Genomic DNA, 17,965 nt, shown 5'->3' on the forward strand with positions numbered 1-17,965 from the left:
GATTATGTCAAAGGTCTGTGTGAATGTGAGGCCAGGACCAAATGTCAACAACCAAAGACCAACAACCATGGGAGGTAGGTGTCGTTATCATCCCCATTTTACAGATGGGGAAACTGAGGCTGAGAGATGTTGAAATGAGGTGCCTAAGATCACTAAGCCAGTGGCTGAAGCAGGTTGCCAAATCAGGGCTGTGGGAGCTCCAAGCCCAGGCTCAGGCAAGAGTTTTCAAAGCCCTCACAGACAGACATGTTTTCACACATGCACAGTATCAGTGCTGAGAGAACCACCCCAAAACTTCTTCTTTGCCTCTTCCCATTCTACAGATGAAGAAACTGAGGCCTGGAGAGAATACGGAGCTGCCAGTGTCACACAACTACAGAGAGAGCTGGGCTCTCCTGATTTCCACTGGTACCTCCTTTTTAAAAATTTATTTATTTATTTATTTATTTTTGGCTGTGTTGGGTCTTTGTTACTGTGCGCGGGCTTTCTCTAGTTGCGGTGAGCGGGGGCTACTCTTCGGTGCGGTACGCGGGCTTCTCGTTGTCGTGACTTCTCTTGTTGCAGAGCATGGGCTCTAGGAGCGCAGGCTTCAGTAGTTTTGGCACGTGGGCTCAGTAGTGTGGCTTGGGGGCTCTAGAGCTCAGGCTCAGTAGTTGTGGCGCACGGGCTTAGTTGCTCCACGGCATGCGGGATCTTCCTGGGCCGGGGCTCAAACCTGTGTCCCTTGCATTGGCAGGCAGATTCTTAACCACTGCGCCACCAGGGAGGCCCTCCACGGGTACCTTCTTTTGATCAGCTCCAGTTTTGTCCTCAGGGAAGGAAGATTTCAGGAAGGTGGGGACCTGGGCTGCCTTCCTTGGGGACAGAGGCCAGGGTCAGCGGACACATTCAGGACTTAGAGACAAGAGGCCAGCTTGGCCCTGGGCTTCCAGTCTCAGTACTACCATTTTCTGTCTCTGTTACCCTGGGCGGGTCACCTTCCTTCTGAGTCCCACTCCCAATGGGTATAATTGAGCCTCCTGCTGACCTCATGGGGTTGCTATGGGATCAGATGAGATCACAAATGTGAAAGTGCTTTGTAGGCTGTAAAGTGATGTGCACTCAGAAGGTGGTTACCAGCCTGGTGCCTCTCCCTTGCCCTTATTCTACTCAATGCTTGTCATTCTCTAAAAAGAAAAGGAACCACCAGCAGTTTACCAGAATGAGAAATATATGGGGGGGGTGTGTGTGCGTGTGTGTGTGTGTACGTGCGTGCATGAGAGAGAGAGAGAGAGAGAGAGAGAGAGAGAGATTTTTTGAGGCAGTGTGATTTCATGGAAAAGAACAGGTATGCTGGAGTCAGACAAGCCTGAGTTCTGCATTCGAATTCTGGTTAGGCTGCTCACCAGCTGTGTGCTCTGGATGAGGCATACAATCTCTCAGAGCCTCATCTGTAAAATGAAGACATAACGATAACTATATAGTGATAACATCTCAGGGTTGTCAGAGAATAGATATAAAATAATGTCACATGCTTCATACAGCATATAGTGAAAATTTGACAAATAGCAAAAATAATTACGTGTTAATAAAAAGCCCCAGGGGTGGTAGCTTTGGGGGCTCTGATCACACGCTAAGGTACTCATGCGCATGCACACACACTAACTGATATCTGAATTCCTTGGCTAAGTCCAAGCAGGACAGGTCAGAGTGACACAGGCAGCCAGGTGGTGGCACATGCGAGGCCTAACACACGTCAGCCTTGACTGCATTCGTCTGCCGGCTCCAGAAACACCACCCTGCCCCCACTCCCCAAGCAGCCTGGGACAGTGACTGAGCAGGGGCTCAGGTTTCGTGTGTGTGTGTGTGTGTGTGTGTGTGTGTGTGTGATTGCATGACTCTGAAAGTCCCTTCCTGCTCTAACCGTCAGTGGAGCCACAAGAGGTCCTTTCAGAGGCAGCACATTCCAAGCTCCTCAGTCACTAACGCCCGTCTCGTGGCTGCAGTAACGTTCCTGGCCCCTGACCTCACCAGCTCCCACCCAGGGAGGCCTGGTGAGAATCCCAGGGGGCCACAGTTGTTTCAGGAGTCTGGGGGCTGGAAGGTCTGAAAGACCCAGGCATTGTCCCTTGGCAGCTGTGTGAGCCTGGCTCAATCACTTTCCCTCTCTGAGCCCCTGACAATCCCCACCTCCTGGGGCTGCAATGAGGCAAAAGGAGGCAGTGGATGAGTGTGCCTTGCGCCCAGTAGGTTCTGTCAATGCTCCCAGGGCACTGTAGGTGATGTTTATGTTTTCCAGTTTCCGTTCACTTTCTACATTGAAGTTTATTTATTTTTAAAATTGAGGTGAAATTCATATAACATACAATTAGCCATTTTAAATTAAATTTTTTTAAAAGTCTATTAATTAATTAATTTTTGTTTTTGGCTGCGTTGGGTCTTCCTTTCTGCACATGGGCTTTCCCTAGTTATGGCGAGCTGGGGCTATTCTTCGTTGTGGTATGCACACTTCTCATTGCGGTGGCTTCTCTTGTTGCGGAGCACGGGCTCTAGGCCCGCGGGCTTCAGTAGTTGTGGCTTGCGGGCTCTAGAGCGCAGGCTCAGTAGTTGCAGCGCACGGGCTTAGTTGCTCCGCAGCATGTGGGGTCTTCCTGGACCAGGGATCGAACCCGTGTCCCTGCACTGGCAGGCAGATTCTTAATCACTGCGCCACCAGGGAAGTCCCTTCCTAGCCATTTTAAAGTGTACACTTCAATGGGATTTTGTGCATTCACGATGTTGTGCAACCACCACTCCTCTCTAGTTTCAAAACTTTTAAATTATCCCAGAAAAACAGTCCATATCCATTAAGTAATGACTCCCAATTAGCCCCTCCTCCCATCCCCTGGTATCCACTAATCTGCTTTCTGTTTCTACAGATTTGCCTCATCTGGACACTTCATATAAATGGAAAATTTACTGTACAATTTGTGACCTTTTGTGTCTGGTTTCTTTCACTTAGCATAATGTTTTCCAGGCTGATGAGTGTTGTAGCAAGTAGCAACACCTCATTCCTTTTTATGGCTGAATAATATTCAATTGTATGGCTATACAACAATTTATTTATTCATCAGTTGATGGACGTTGGGTTGTTTCTACTTTTTGGCTATTATGAATAATGCTTCTATGGACATTGTGTACAAGCTTTTGTGTGGACATGTGTTTCCATTTATCTTGGGCATATACCTAACAGTGGAATTGCTGGGTCATATGGTAACTCTCTGTGTAATCTTGTGAGGAACTGCTAGACTGTTTTACACAGTGGTTGTACCCTTTTACATTCCTACCAGCAGTGCCTGAGGGTTCTAATTTCTCTACATCCTTGCCAACACTTATTATTTTCTGTTTTTAAAATACATCCTAGAGGGTGTGAAGTGATTGTGTCTTTTTTTTTTTTTTTGGAATTTTATTTTATTTATTTTTTTATACAGTAGGTTCTTATTAGTTATCCATTTTATACATATTAGTGTATATACGTCAATCCCAATCTCCCAGTTCATCACACCCCCCCCCACCCCACCCCCCGCCGCTTCCCCCCCTTGGTGTCCATACATTTGTTCTCTATTCATTGTGTCTTGATTTGCATTTCCTTAATAACCAATCATGTTCCTTAATGACCAATGAACATCTTTTCATATGCTTGTTGGCCATTTGTATATATTTTTTGGACAAATGTGTATTTAAGTCCTTTGCCCATTTTTAATTAGGTTGTTTCTTTTTGTTGTTGCTGAATTATATGAGTTCTTTATATATTCTGGCTACCAAACGCTTATCAGATATATGATTTGCAAATGTTTTCTAACATTCTGTAGGTTGTCTTTTCACATTCTTCATAAAGTCCTTTGATGCCCAAAAGTTTTTATAATTTTTTTGAAGTTCAGTTCATCTATTTTTCCTTCTGTTGCTCATGCTTCCAGTGTCCAACTGAAGAATCCATTGCCAAATTTGAGGTCATGAACATTCACCCCTATGTTCTCTTCTAATAGTTTTATAATTTTGATTCTTATATTTAGGTTGTTGATGAAATTGAAGTTTAACATACCTACAGTAAAGTGCACTCATCCAACATGTTCAGGTCAATGATTTTTTACATGTATGTAAACGCATGTAGCTACCACCCTGATCAAGGTGTAGGGTATTTCCAACAGCCCAGGACCTCTTTGTGCCTCCTCCCACTCACCATCCCCCATCTATAGGTAACCACTATTCTGACTTCTAGAGTCATAGATCAGTGTTGCCTGTTCTTGAACTTCTTGTAAATGGAAACATACAGCATGTACTCTCTTGGGTCTGGTTTCTTTTTTTTTTTTTTTGGCCACACCATGCGGAATGTGGGATTCTGGTTCCCTGACCAGGGATCGAACCCGCGCCCCCTGCATTGGAAGCGCGGAGCCTTAACCACTGGACCACCAGGGAAGTCCGGGGTCTGGCTTCTTTTACACAGCATGTCTGAGGGAGTCGTCTACATTGTTGGGTAAGGCAGTAGCTTGGTCTTTTCCATTACTGTGTAGCATTTCATTGCACAAATATCCCATAATCAGTCTCTACATTCTTCTGATGATGATATTGGGGGCTCTCCAAGTTTGGGGCTCTTCTGAATAAGGCTGCTGTGAACATCTTTTTTTTTTTTTTTGGCTGTGCTGCACGTGACTTGCAGGATCTTAGTTCCCCAACCAGGGATCGAACCCGTGCCTCCTGCAGTGGAAGCACGGAGTCCTAACCACTGGACTGCCAGGGAATTCCCTCGTGAGCATTCTTGATATGTCCTTCGGTGGCCAGTTGCACTCACTTCTCTTGGATATGTGCCCGGGGTGGATTTGTGGGTCATAGGGTACCCATAAATTTGGCTTTGATTCTCTCCAACAGTTCTCCATCCCACCAGCAGTGGGTCAGAATTCCAGTCTCCCCACATCTGGAGGTGACATTTCAGTTCACTCCAACAAAAAGATTTCTTTCCCTTGGTCCTAGTCCCCTCCCATCTGTTCTGGACACTCTCCACAGCCTCCAGCTTGCTCCCTCCCCTCCACTTCCCACGAGCAGCCTGAGGAATTTTTAAAATCCTGACAATGTTCACAGAAGAATCTTTTACAATTCTGACCATTTCACCCTCAGACTTGGACCCTTCCGAGCCACCACGGCACACTTCAAATTGCTACACAGGAGGGTCTGAGGTCTGGGAAGGGGTGGGGTCAGGATGCTTGATACACTCTGTGTTCTTTTAGGTTGTCTGTTGATTGGGGGACTTGGAGGGCCAAAAGGGTCACACTAGCGGCTCACGCTCATGTAGCTCTTATGAACCAGGCACTGTTCAAAGTAATTCATTAATCCTCACAACAACCCTGTAGAGACAGATAATAATATTATACCCATTTTACAGATTAGGGAATGGAGGCATAGAGAAATTAATCAACTTGCTAAAAGCCACACAGCAAGGAAATTGTGGAGCCAGGATTTGAACCTAAGCAGTCAGTCTCCAGAGCCTGAGCTCCTCACTGCCTTACTGGTCTATCCTTTGAAAACAGCCAGAATCCTTAACATGGCATCCCAGGCCCTTCCAGGTGTGGGCCACCTGCCCAGGCTCCTCCCTCAGCAGTACCCAGTTACTCTCTCTGCTCCAGGCTTACTACTGGACCAAGTTTCTCACCTTTGCACAGGCTATTCCCTCTGCCCACAATGCCCTCCCTCATCCCCTTGCCTGGCCAACTCTCATCTTGCAGGTCTCAGTTTCCCCATCACTTCCTCAGGAGGCCTTTCATGAGTCCACGAGTCCTTTATTTATTTACTTATTTATTGGCTGCATTGGGTCTTAGTTGCGGCACGTGGGCTCTTTCTTCGTGGCATGCGGGCTCTTCTTTGTGGCACGCGGGCTTCTCTCTAGTTGTAGCGTGTAGGCTCAGTAGTTGCAGCACTCGGGCTTAGTTGTCCCACGGCATGTGGTATCTTAGTTCCCCGACGAGGGGTTGAACCTGCGTCCCCTGCATTGGAAGTTTGATTCTTAACCACTGGACCACCAGGGAAGTCCTCATGAGTCTTTTTTTTTTTTTAATTTTTATATATTTATTTATTTTTGGCTGCATTGGGCCTTCGTTGCTGCATGCGGGCTTTCTCTGGTTGCGGCGAGTGGCGGCTACTCTTCATTGTGGTGAGCGGGCTTGTCATTGTGGAGCACGGGGTCTCGGTGCACGGGCTTCAGTATTTGTGGCTCTCTGTAGAGCGCAGTCTCAGTAGTTGTGGCATGTGGGCTTTGTTGCTCCGCGGTATGTGGGATCTTCCTGGACCAGGGCTCGAACCCGTGTCCCCTGCATTGGCAGGCGGATTCTTAACCATTGCGCCACTAGGGAAGTCCCATGAGTCCTTAACCTAGGTTAGATCCCTCACGTAATAGAGTCCCATAGCACTATGCAGGCTGTTACATTTTTTTTTAACCTGCTCAGAATAATTTTTAAAGATTTTCTGTTTGGGGGAGACAAACACAAAACACTATATATACATAGTGTGTGTAAGAGAAAAAATTATTTTAAAACATGATTTTTATTTTTTACTTTGCCTTACGTTTTTAAATTTTTCATTGCATTTGTTTTTCAACTAGGTAATACATTTACATGCTTCAAGATCCAGAAGCTACACAAGGGTATACAGTGAAAAGCCTCCCTCTCTATTGTATTCAGTCTCTTGCCTATCTTTTTACCCAGAAGTTAGCCTGCTCTATACCCTGTTTTGCTCCTTGCTTTTTTGTTTTCTTATATCTTGGAAATGCTTCCACTGAGTATATATAGACCTGCCCCATCAAACAAAAATCTACTTCGTTGAGGTATATTTTACATTCAGTAAAATTTACATTTTAAAAAATGTGCTGGTCTTATGTTTGACCATTTGTATTCACTCATGTAAGCACATTCCAGTCAAGATACAGAATATTTCCATCCGCCAGAAAATTTTCTCCTGCCCCTTTGCAGTCAATCCTCCCTTACCCTAGAAAGTCACTTATCTCGGCTCTATCACCATAGATCAGTTTTGTCTCTTCTAGATTTTCACATCAGTGGAATCATACAGTGTGTGCTCTTTTGTGTCTGGTTTCCGTTTCTCACCATTATGTCTGTGAGATTCATCCAGGTTGTGGGTAGCAGTAGTTCACTTCTTTTGATTTCTGAGTCTGGTCCCATTGCATGATGGACACGTTTATCCATTCTCCTGAATTAACAGAGTTAAAGTTGAATGGAACCAGCAGTTGGGGAGGTAGGGAGGTAGACTTTGTCCTGGCCCCAAGGTGTTTACAGCCCAAAAGAGGGATCAGCTGCTGAGGAAAACATCCCTGGTGGAAGGTAGAGAGTGCTGGGGCCAGGAGCTGGAGAGCGCCAGGGGCATTACAGGAGCGCCCAGGAAGGAAGAATGCTTTCCTATTGCGAGGGTAGAGGGAGCAGGTTTCCTGGCTGATGAGTATCTGAAGATGGGGGAGATATTTCTGGATTTGGAGTCAGTAGGCTTTACAAAGGCCTGGGGGTTGGGGGAGGCGAGGCCTGGCTCCCTGTTGTCCAGGGCATGTGGTAGAATGTGTATTGGGACCATGATGGGAAGGGTGGGCCGAGTGAGGCCTAAGCCAGGGCACTTAGTCCCGTGTGAGGGGCTTGACTTGGGCTGGAGGACAAGCGGACCCCTGAGTGCTGTTTGAACGGGGAAGGGACCTATGCTCACTTTACTGAGGCTGGAGTCTGGGGAGGAGGGGGCTGGAGTCCCTTATGGGAAGGTCTTCTGGCCCGTGGGGTTGGAGGGAGCCATTTGGTGGGGTCCGGGCTGAGGAAGGGGGTGGGATGAGAAGGGGCTGGGCTGCTGCTTCCAGGGCCTAGGTATCACCCTCCTCATTCCCCAGATGCCACTGAGCACTGGTCCCTCTGCTGTCCTTTGAGCCTCATGCCACCCTGCTGTGAAGGCAGTCCTGTCCCCATGATGCAGAGGAGAACAGGAGGGAAAGGAGCCGGGCTAAAGGGTTACAGGGAGTCGGGGCGGGGCCGACCTCTCCATCCCAGGGTATTGGGGAGAGTGTTAACTACGTGGTCCCAGCTCTGGCTGCACCTCTGATTTGTGCTGGGACCTCAGGCCAGTCTTTTTCCCTCTGGGAGCCTCAGTTTTCCCTTCTTGCAGATTAGTGGTTTACATACGGTGATCCCTAAAACCAGAGGTTTCAGTAGAGGTGCGCTGGGGGGAGGGGCAGGGCAGACTGGGCCGTCATCCCTCTTCCAACCAGCGCGGCTCAGGGAGGCAGGAGGGATAACGATGTGAGCTCTGGAGTTGGATGGCCTGGGTTTGAGTCCTGGCTGTGTGACCTGGGTCATTCTCTTCTTTATGCTTGTTTCCTCACTTGTAAGACGGAGATCATAATGATTGTACACGCTCTTCAGGGGATTATTGGGGCAGTACACGAGGGAAGGCGTGGATGGCACTTAGCACGGGACTGGTATAGTAAGCGACCAATACATGTTAGTGAGGGATTTCTTGCTGTTATGTTTTGTGCCATGTGGACCATTTCCTCTGAATGCAGGACATCGAGGGCTCTGCTGTTGGTGCCCATGATGGCGCTCTGCCCACTCAGCCTGGCCTCTTATTTCTTGGAGTAGCTGCTGTTCCCTGCAGACCCAGGCCCAGGGAAGTTGGGGACTGCCACTCAGTTCTTGGACTCTCCTACCCTCCCAGGCCTGAGGCTTCCCGCCACCTCCGGGCTCCAGGCTCCGGGTGCCAGCTCTGGCTGTGGGCCAGGAGGGGGATGAAACTCTCATCCTGGGAGGAAAGGCTGACGGGCCTGGGCTGGGCTAATAAACCGCCCCACCCTCACTGGGAGGACCTCTGGGCACCCGTGTAAACTGAGTCATGGGGGGCAAGGGGGTGAGTCATCCGCTTGTGAGTGGGAGCCAGATGGGCAGAGGTTGTCTGCGTGGGGTCCTGGGCTACACGCCACAGAGCCACACCCTCAGCTCCCCTCGAGTAGCCAGCGGGCCCCTGGCCCCGGGCAGAGGGCGCAGGGCCGGCCTGCTGAGGGGCAGTGGCCTGGAGGCTGGACTCTCGGTGTGCACGTGTGTGCCTGTGTGTGCGGGCATGAGTGTGTGTGGTGTCAGGGCCGGGGGCAGGCAGACAGGAAAGGGAGGCTCTGACGCGGGGGGGTGCGGGGAGGGGGGAAGGATTGGGCTTTGGAAGGAAGTCAAAAGCCTCCAGAGGAAGATTTTGGCGGGAACGCCTCGCTGCCCTCTCCTGCCCTCTGCGGGTTAGGCTTATTTTTTTTCTGCAGGAGCCAGCTTTCTCCCTTTAGCCTTGGAGGAGCCAGGGTCCCGTGGGTGACCTGCCTGTTCTCTAGGGTTCCCAGGGGCCTGAGTTGGGACGTGAGGATAAAGGGTCCCCAGAGACCACTTCAGACTTCACCCCAGGGAGGTCTCTGGCCCCTGGGGCCAGAGGTGCTCAGGGAGAAGGGGGAGCACCCTGCCGCAGGGGTGTGCACAAGCGCTCGGGAGTTGTGGAGAGCCTCCGGAGCATTTCCAGCCTTGACCGTGGCTGTTACTTAACCTCTTTCTGCTCAGTTTACTCCTCAGGAAAACGAGGGCTGTGAGGACCAAAAGGGGTGAATGCGTACAAACTGCTTAGAGTAGTGTCTGGAACAGAGCAGGTCTGCGTGTGTGTTTGTTCTTGCTATCTGAGCCTCAATTTTCCCATCTGACAAATGGGTAAGGGGGGGAATGCCTGCGGTGCCCCTTGTCCGGCTGTGGCTCTGGTTCCAGTCTCTGCTGTTATTCCCTAGGAAGCTGCCCCGATGCCCTGCCACCCTGCCCAACTCTGTCCCTCTGTCCAGCCTGGGGGGTTTTCAAGCCCTATTGGGAGGCCAGTAATCAAGGAAAGGTGGGTTTGGTGGGTTTCTGGGCTAGGTGCCCTCAGGTTACTCCTCAGCACCTGGGGGATGCACGTCAGAGAAACGGGGAGTTTCCCTCCTCAGATGAATCAGCTGTGTGACCCAAGCCTGGTCTCTGCCAGGGCCCCTCCCAGTGGGCGGGAGTGGGGCGCAGCTGCCCTGCTGGGAAAATCCCCAAAACCTCGCCAAAGCTCTGGCTGAAGCTTTCTCCCGACTCAGCTGTTTCCTGTCCTCCTGGCCCCAGCCGGAATCAGGAGGTGGGCAGAGATTCTCCCCACTCACAGACTAGCCCCTCTGCAGCCTCCTGCCTGGGCGCTGGGGGTTCGCGGTGCATGTGAGCGGGAGTAGGTGCAGTGCGGGTGTCCTCCTTTTCCTGGCTCCGTCATCCTTCCGTGGTCTTATAAAAGCGAGCAGAGGACAGGGGCTTGTCCAAATTTACCCAGCCTGGCCTACCCCGGGTCAGGGCTGCTCCCTGACGCCTGTATGGGAACGGGCCAGCCAAACAGGACACAATCCCCTGCCAGCCTGAGTGGGTGGGTCTTGGGAGCTCTTGCCCTGGCAGGGGAGCAGTCCCCACTGTAGGCCCGGGAGGTCCTTCCTGCTTAGTAGGCTTAGTCACTCTACTCTCTGGGCCTCAGTTTCTCCAACAGTAAAATGGGAATCTTAGTCTTGGCCCAGCCTCTCTCTCAGGTGGTTCTGAGGACCGAACCTGTGTGCTTTACAAATCAGATCCTAAGTCCTTGCTGGATCTCAATTATCTTGGCAGCCCCCCCTCCCCACAGCACTTTCATATAGTTGGGACTCAACAGTGCACTGGGTGCTGTGGAGCTGAATGACTGGGATTCAAATAGTGAACTCTGTAACCTTGAACCAATTACTGAACCTCTCTGGGCCTCAGTTTCCTCTTCTGCAAAATGGCAATAATAATAGAGCTGGGCGAAGCTTAGGTAACGTAGGTACACACTTAGCACAGTGCCTGGCTCTTGTTATGGATGGAATGAGGAAACTGAGGCCCAGAGACAGAGGGCAACTTTCATTCAGTCACTCATTTATTCAATCATGTTTATTTGGCACTTATGCTAAGCCAGGTCCTATGCTGGATGCTGAGGACACCCTGTGGGATAAAGCGCAGCCACTGTCCTTGAGGGGCCTCAGATGCACAGATGAGAGCCACAGCTGCGTGTGCGTTATGGGAGCCTGGGGTGAGAATGGATGGGGGAGGGGGAACCTCTGAGAGGATGACACCTGAGCATGTGCATCTGAGATCTGGAGTCAGCCAGGGAAGCAGGTGAGGGTCAGGTATACCAGGCGGAGGCAACAGCATGAGAATACGCACAAAAGTGAGGAGGCCAGCGGGTGTGCAGGAAAAACACAGGCAGCTCATGGTTCTGGACCCAGAAGTAGTGAAGCAGGGAGTGGAGGAGATGAGGCTGCAGGCAGTGGCAGGGGATAGACTTGAGTCACTCATTCATTCATTCAATAATTTATGAAAAGATTGCTCTGGCCACACACTGTGCTAGGCCCTCTGGGGACAGGGCTGAGATTTAGGCATTGTTCCTGCCTTCACTGAGCATAGTCTGGGCACGTGGCTTAGGGGCCAGCAGCGGGAGAGAGACATTAATCCAGTGGTTACATAAGTAACCCCTCGATCCTTGCTGCAAGGCAGGTGTTCAAGCAGAAGGAAGAGCCTGAGGCCCAGGGCTGCCTGCCAGGGGTGAAGGGAGAGCCAGTTGGCTCCGGCAGGGTGAGCACGGGCAGAACAGGGCGCCTGAGGGAAGCTGGCGCAGCTGGGGGCGGGGGCTGGGCCATAATGGGCTCAGGGGAGTGGACTCTAAGTTGCAGGCTGTGGGGAGCCACAGAAGGGCTTTGAGTAGCAGATGGACACAGGCCGCTCTACAGGGCAGCGGGCAGTGGGGGGAGGGAGGGGGAATGGGGCAGAAGAGGCAAGTTGCAATGGTTTGGGAGAGAGAGTGAGGAAGGGGCTAAAGCAGGGCCATGACGATGGGGAACAGGCGCTAAGTGTGTGAAATGCTTACTTATGGAAGAAGAACCAGGTGGTGTTGACACCACTTGGGCATCTTTGTGGGACCCACAAGGGCCTGGCCAGGATCCTCCCAAGCCTTGGCCCCATTTGGGTAAGTGCAAGGCACTGACAGTCTGAGGGGCACCAGGCTTTGACCTGGAGACCACCCAACCCTGGGAACTTCCCAGGGCTGGGCTGAAGGGGACTCAGCTCTGGGTGCGGAGGAGGCTGGGGAGGGGGCCGAGCCAGCATCTATGACTCACCTACTTCCACCCAGTCAGCCTGGTGGCATCTCCGCTCCCCTGCTCCAAATTCCAATTTGATGAGGCTGCTGGAGGCTGAGTCAGCTCCGGCACGGCACGAGAGCAACGTCCCAAGGGGCTCCCTGCCAGGAGCCCCCAACCAAGCCCAGGGCCAGGGCCGGGGCCGGGGGCTATGAAGCCAAGCTCCCAGAAGCTATAGCAGCCTCAGCTGAGCGGTATGGCCCAAGGAGGTCATGTTGAGTGAATGTACCTGCTGGGTTGCAAAGAGCTAACTGCAGGTGAGGCCAGGGACGCCACTCTGCCTGAGAACTGGGGTGCAAGTCTTAACTCTGCCCAACTCACTGCATGACCCTGAGGGAATCTATCTCCCCTCTTGGCCTCAATTTTCTTGACCATAAATTGGGCCAAAATCTTCTCGTTAGGTTGCGAGAATTAAATAATCCATATGGGAGTGATGTGCAGTCTGGTGGCCTCTGTGATGGTCAGGGTGGTGGGAGAGGTGAGTATAAGTGGAAGGACTTCCAAGGCTTCTTAAGGTTGTGCAGGTTGTTCACTGCACAAGGATATCCAGCCTAGGCAGTTGAAACCCAACCCATCCTCTGCTCACCAGACCATGTGCCCTGGCCTAGGGCACTTTGCTGGGCCAAATCTTTGAATTTATGGGAAGTCACTGAGAAACTGATTCTGATTCTTGGGATGGAGGGGAAACAGGGCCGGCTTTGCAGAGGCTCTGAGAGAGGTTCCCAGCCTTGGCTGTGAGGCATATCTTACTACTGGAGGCAGTTGGGGGGCCCAATCAGAGAAGAGGGGCAGTCTCTCCTAGCCCTGCCTCTCTCCAGCAACCAAAGCAGGTAACCACCAACACAGTGTTTTCAAAAACACTCAAGACACAGACCCAAGCTGGGTTTTATTGAAATGCCAGGAGCAGGCATGTGACAAGGTAGCCAAAGAAAGGAGGAAGGTGGTGTGGGCTATGAGATGGCAGGGAGGGGCAGGCCCCGTATCCATGGCCCTGGCAGCCCCTGTCTCTGCCAGGGGCTGAGTGGAACCATCACCCACCCACCCCCAACAAAACGGCATGCTCAGGCCTGCAGGGCCTCTGCCCCCTGGACTGTGAAGGCCCCAAGGCGAGGGACTGGAAGCACGAGGTCTTCTCTCCCGTGAGGGAGAAAGACAAGGGGAGGATGCAGGAGGAGGGGGAGGTACAGCCAGAACTGAGGGTATGGCCAAGGAAGGCTCCCCTGCGGGTGTCCGCGCCCAGCCTGTGGTCCTGGATAACCAAGGGGAGCAGCGGCGAAGAGAGAGGCTGAGGGTCTGGCACTCAGGGAGCCAGAGCCTCCAGCCAGTGGGGACTTGAGTCAGCCCTGAACACAGGACAGAAGTTCAAAGGGTTCGTAGACGCAGGCAGTTCCCGAGTGACCCAGTCCTCAGAGCTGGGGACGCTCAGCCTTCTTGGGACAAGGAGGGGGAAGACAGACGGGAGGATCCATCCCTAGCAGGGGCGGCAGAGGGTGGTCTCCCCCATTTGGCCCCACTAGGTCAGTTCCACATTGTTGGCACGGTCCAGCACACGGGAACCACGGGCACTGCCCCCCAGCTGGAAACGGCTCTCATAGAGAGTGGGGCAGAGGTGCCAGCGGTTGGCCCGGTAGATGCCCAGGTAGGTGTAGACGTCAGGTTTGTAGGTGAGCAGACACTTAATGCCTGCTGCACGGATGGCTGCATCTGCTTCCAGTACACCCAAGCGGTCCGTGAAGTCGTCTGTATAAACACAGATGACCTGCCGCCCACCCTCCTTGGCCCGTGGGCTCACCTTGGCCACCTGAAGCCGGCCCTCGACCACGGCTCGAGCAATGCCAGCCCAGGCGTGGTCCAGCTTGAAGCCAGGTGCCAGGTGTATCAGCCATTTGCCAGAGAGCACCTGGTGGGTGATGGCCAGCTGGCGCAGGGTACCTGGCGTGATGGGCCGCCCGCTGGTCTGCAGAGCCTCCCAGGCTGCCTGCAGGCCCTGCACATCACCCGAGTTGGGGACGTAGCCCTGCCCGTATGCTGCAATCCAGCCCACAGGCTCAGAGTTGGGCGAGCCAGGGTCTCCATAGCGGGTAACTTGGGATGGTGGGTACTTGGCCAACCAGGCATCCAGCTCTGTGGCAGGTGTGGTGCGGGCGTCAAACACCAGCCAGGGGTCCATGTCAGCTGCCATGGCCTCTGCAGCCAGGTGCTCAGCAGTGAAGCCATCTTCACGACCACCTGGAGAGTCCTCGTCCTCCAGCTCCTCACCTGGTTCCATCCTGCCATAAGGGAACTGCGTTAGGGCAGGTCCAGGACAGACCCAACTTGCTGGGCCCTAGTGGGTGCCAGACACTGAATTAACTGTGTGGCCTTGGGCAAAACTTAAGGTCGCTGTGCCTCAGTTGCCTCATCTTTACAATACAACTGTTCCTGTCTCAAACAGCTGTAGAGAATTAAATGCCTGAGGTGGAACAAAAGCTGTGCAGATGTTGTTAATGTTATTACTACTCTCCCTGACCTACAGATGAGGAAACCGAAACTCAGAGAGACGGGACTCACCCAAGGTCACACCTGCAGTGAGTGACAGGGCCGAAATGTGAATTCAGGCGTGGGAACCTCCCGGCCCTGCCAGAGGATGGCAGCTTTCCCGGGCTCCGGGAGTTAATGGAAGGAGGCAAAGCACACGTTCGCGCAGCACCGCGGCAGGCCCCATGGCGCCAGGCCTCCGGGCGGGCGTTATCCAGCCCATTTAACGACGAGGACCCTGAGGCCAGAGACGGCAGTGACCGATCCGAGGCCAACGGGGCGGTGTCCGGACTCGAACCCACGGTCGATAGAGCCTGCAGGAGGGCCAGCCTCCCGCCCCGCCGCGCCCGCCGCCATTAGCGCCCACGGCCCTAGCTGCACCCCCGCCCCTCCCTGCCCCCTCCCGCCGCCCCGGGGTCACCTCCGGCCTTCGCTGCGCTCGGCGCCGGCCCAGCCCGGGGCCCGGCTCCGCTCCTGCCGGGGCTCTGCGCCGCCGCCGCCGCGCCCCGCCCCCGCCACGGCTGCCGCCGCCGCCGCCATCTTAGCGCCCCGCCGCTTCAACAACAACTTTATAGACAGGCGCAGTACAGTGGGGGCCGGGGAAGGGGCGGGGCCGTCGGGGAACGCGAGGAGGGGCGGGCCTGCGGGGGGCGGGGCTAACGTTCGTTCTTCTGGCCTTGTGGGCGAGCGGGAGTGGCGGTACAGTCCGGGACAGAAGCGCACCGCCTGGGAGGCTCTAAGGCGAGGGCGCTCGGGCCCTGCGGGCGGTGTCCTGACCGGCGGCGCTAGGACCCTGTGGGCAGCGGCAGGGGCGGAGCGGGCGGCACCAGGACCCGGGGGAGCCGCGGCGGGCGGGCGACAAGCAGGCCCGGGGGCCGGGAGGCTGCGGGCGGCGGCGCTGGGCCCGGCGCGGCGAGAGAGGCCCCGAGATGCCGAGCAAGAAGAAGAAGTACAACGCGCGGTTCCCGCCGGTGAGCACGTGGCCAGGCTCCGTAGGAGCGGCCGGGCCCTCGGGAGGCTCCGGCCCAGGCCCGGCTAGGGAGGCGGGCGCATCGCGATGTTCGGGGGCCCGGACGCCCCGCCCCCTTCCGTGCCCTCTCAGCGTTGGTGCCCCCCGCCCCCTTTCTCCTGGGATGCTCCCTTTCTCTCCCCCCACTTAAGCACCCTTTCCGGGACGGAGGCGACGGGGTCCGAGCTCTCTACCCCCTCCCCAGGCACGGATCAAGAAGATCATGCAGACGGATGAAGAGATTGGGAAGGTGGCGGCGGCTGTGCCTGTCATCATCTGTATCCTGTCGGGGGCTGGTCGGGTTGAGGGAGGTGGGGGAGGCCGGCAGCCCGGGGTCGCTTTGTGTGGGCTGGGACACCACCCGGCGTTCTCCTTGACCCCCCTGAGCTCGGGCGCTCGAGCTTTTCCTGGAGTCACTGTTGAAGAAGGCCTGCCAAGTGACCCAGTCCCGAAACGCCAAGACCATGACCACATCCCACCTGTGAGTGGCTCTGATCTGGGAGGGCCCGGTTGGGGTCCTCTTCCAGGAGTTTACACGCTTAGGGGAGGCTGTGCCCTGATAGTGCGGGAGGTAGGGGATGCTGGGAGATCAGCAAGGCCTCAAAGACTAGTGGGTTTGAACTTGGGAGGAGAGGTTGGGTGTTCTAGCAAAGGGGGGGATGGTTGGGATTGAAATTTTCCAGGCTCCATTCCCCTGACATCCAGAGAGCCCCTTGCTGAGGGCGCAGACGGCTGTGCCCCACCTGAGTGCCATCCCCTCCCCACCTCTTCCAGGAAGCAGTGCATTGAGCTGGAGCAGCAGTTTGACTTCTTGAAGGACCTGGTGGCATCTGTGCCTGACATGCAGGGGGACGGCGAAGACAACCACATGGATGGGGACAAGGGTCCCCGCAGGTGGGGAGCCGGGGTCCAGTGTCCAGGTGGGGAAGGCCAAGGCCCCTGGGGTTGGGGGTGGCTGGGGGGTGGCAAAGGAGGGGAGAGACCTCTGGGCAGATGCACTATACCTTCCTGAAGGGGCCGGAAGCCAGGCAGCAGCAACCGGAAGAATGGTGGGATGGGAAGCAAGGGCAAGGACAAGAAGCTGTCGGGCACGGACTCAGAGCAGGAGGTGAGTGAGGCCCCAGCCCCCTGTGCTGCCCCGCAGGGCAGGCAGGGCAGCCTTGCATCCGGCCAGGCCAAGCTGGCTGGAGGCCTAGTCCCATCCTCACCTGTGATCTTTTCGTTTTGGTTTGTTTGCTTGTAAATTGGGGCTACGGAGGTCCATCTCTTATTTCTGCTTTTCTGTGATGAGCCCATGTCTTTCTGGTCTTCTCTCATTCCTGCCTTGTTCCCAGGATGAGTCTGAGGATACAGATACTGACGGCGAAGAGGAGACACCACAGGCCCCACCCCAGGCCAGCCACCCCCCTGTCCACTTTCAGAGGTAAGCAGTTCAGTGGCACCAAGAGAGGGCCAGCCGACCCCAAGGCTGACTTGTCTCTCCTGGCCTCCCTGGCCACTTGGTTCTGTTGGTTGTAGCAGATTTCAGGGATAGGAGGGGAGGAACTGAGGAGGACTTAAAGGCTGAATACTGTGCTCTCAGAAGGTCTCCTCCCCCTGGGTGGGGCTGTGTGACCTGCCCTGGATCCTTCCCCTCTCTGGGCTTGGCTCCCTGTTGGTACAGAGGGCGGTGGGCTCCAGGGCTGCCTGTGTGGAGGACCGGGTGGGGCTGAGTGGGCAGGAATGGGCACCGGAGAGTGGCCTGATCTTCCTTTCCTGCTTTCTGCCCTGCAGCCCCCCGACACCCTTCATGCCCTTCACCTCGACTCTGCCTCTGCCCCCAGCACCCCCAGGCCCCTCGGCACCTGACGCAGAGGATGAAGACGATTATGACTCCTAGCGCCCTCTGCCCCCCAGGCCCCACCCCCTTTTAGTTGGTTTTAGTTGCTCTGGGGAGAAGAGAGAAGTTAGAGCTGTTCTTAAATTTATTAATAAAACAATAATAAAAGGGAACACCAGTGTCTGTCCCAGCTTGTGTCCAGGGCTTTGTGGCCTCCTTCCCATCCGTCCACCTCTTTCCCCATGCTGAGCTGGGGCCAGGAGCCATGGTGGGCTGGGCAGCAGCTGACTGAAGGGAGGGGCCGGAGGCCACGGTTCTGCCAGGGCAGGACCCGGGGTGCTGATGGAAGGAAGGCGGGTCAGAGTGGCGGAGGGCCTGAGCTAGCTGGTGCCGGTCATGCTGGGAG

General features: G+C 54.4%; 2 protein-coding genes across 3 annotated transcripts; one reads left to right on the forward strand and one right to left on the reverse strand.

Annotated features, from left to right (window-relative positions):
- Positions 1 to 13,062: 13,062 nt before the first annotated feature.
- On the reverse strand, positions 13,063 to 15,286 carry C11H11orf68 (chromosome 11 C11orf68 homolog). 2 transcript variants are annotated; one of them, XM_068555812.1, is made up of 2 exons: positions 15,153 to 15,286; positions 13,063 to 14,484 (listed from the first exon to the last, which is right to left on the reverse strand). In XM_068555812.1, the coding sequence occupies exons 1-2, from the start codon at positions 15,269 to 15,271 to the stop codon at positions 13,728 to 13,730; spliced, it is 876 nt and encodes a 291-aa protein (XP_068411913.1). In that variant the 5' UTR covers positions 15,272 to 15,286; the 3' UTR covers positions 13,063 to 13,727. The 2 variants fall into 2 exon arrangements, with proteins under 2 accessions (XP_068411913.1, XP_068411914.1); XM_068555813.1 differs by lacking the exon at positions 15,153 to 15,286 and adding an exon at positions 14,765 to 15,067.
- A 127-nt stretch (positions 15,287 to 15,413) lies between these two features.
- Positions 15,414 to 17,732, forward strand: DRAP1 (DR1 associated protein 1). The gene is made up of 7 exons (XM_068555814.1): positions 15,414 to 15,702; positions 15,946 to 16,018; positions 16,128 to 16,221; positions 16,515 to 16,634; positions 16,755 to 16,848; positions 17,075 to 17,163; positions 17,514 to 17,732. Exons 1-7 carry the CDS (start codon positions 15,661 to 15,663, stop codon positions 17,617 to 17,619), a joined length of 618 nt encoding a protein of 205 aa, XP_068411915.1. The 5' UTR covers positions 15,414 to 15,660; the 3' UTR covers positions 17,620 to 17,732.
- Positions 17,733 to 17,965: the final 233 nt, after the last annotated feature.

The sequence above is a fragment of the Eschrichtius robustus genome, chromosome 11 (assembly GCF_028021215.1).
Source record: "Eschrichtius robustus isolate mEscRob2 chromosome 11, mEscRob2.pri, whole genome shotgun sequence".
In the NCBI taxonomy this organism is placed as follows: Eukaryota; Metazoa; Chordata; class Mammalia; order Artiodactyla; family Eschrichtiidae; genus Eschrichtius; species Eschrichtius robustus.

Excerpts from the sequence above, each read along its gene's own strand:
- DRAP1 (XM_068555814.1), top strand. The coding sequence starts at position 15,661 with ATGCCGAGCAAGAAGAAGAAGTACAACGCGCGGTTCCCGCCG. Across the intron at positions 16,019-16,127 it reads GGCTGTGCCTGTCATCATCT|CTCGGGCGCTCGAGCTTTTC; the intron begins GTATCCTGTCGG and ends GACCCCCCTGAG. Across the intron at positions 16,222-16,514 it reads ACCATGACCACATCCCACCT|GAAGCAGTGCATTGAGCTGG; the intron begins GTGAGTGGCTCT and ends CACCTCTTCCAG.
- C11H11orf68 (XM_068555812.1), bottom strand. The coding sequence starts at position 15,271 with ATGGCGGCGGCGGCGGCAGCCGTGGCGGGGGCGGGGCGCGGCGGCGGC. Across the intron at positions 14,485-15,152 it reads GAGCGCAGCGAAGGCCGGAG|GATGGAACCAGGTGAGGAGC; the intron begins GTGACCCCGGGG and ends CCCTTATGGCAG.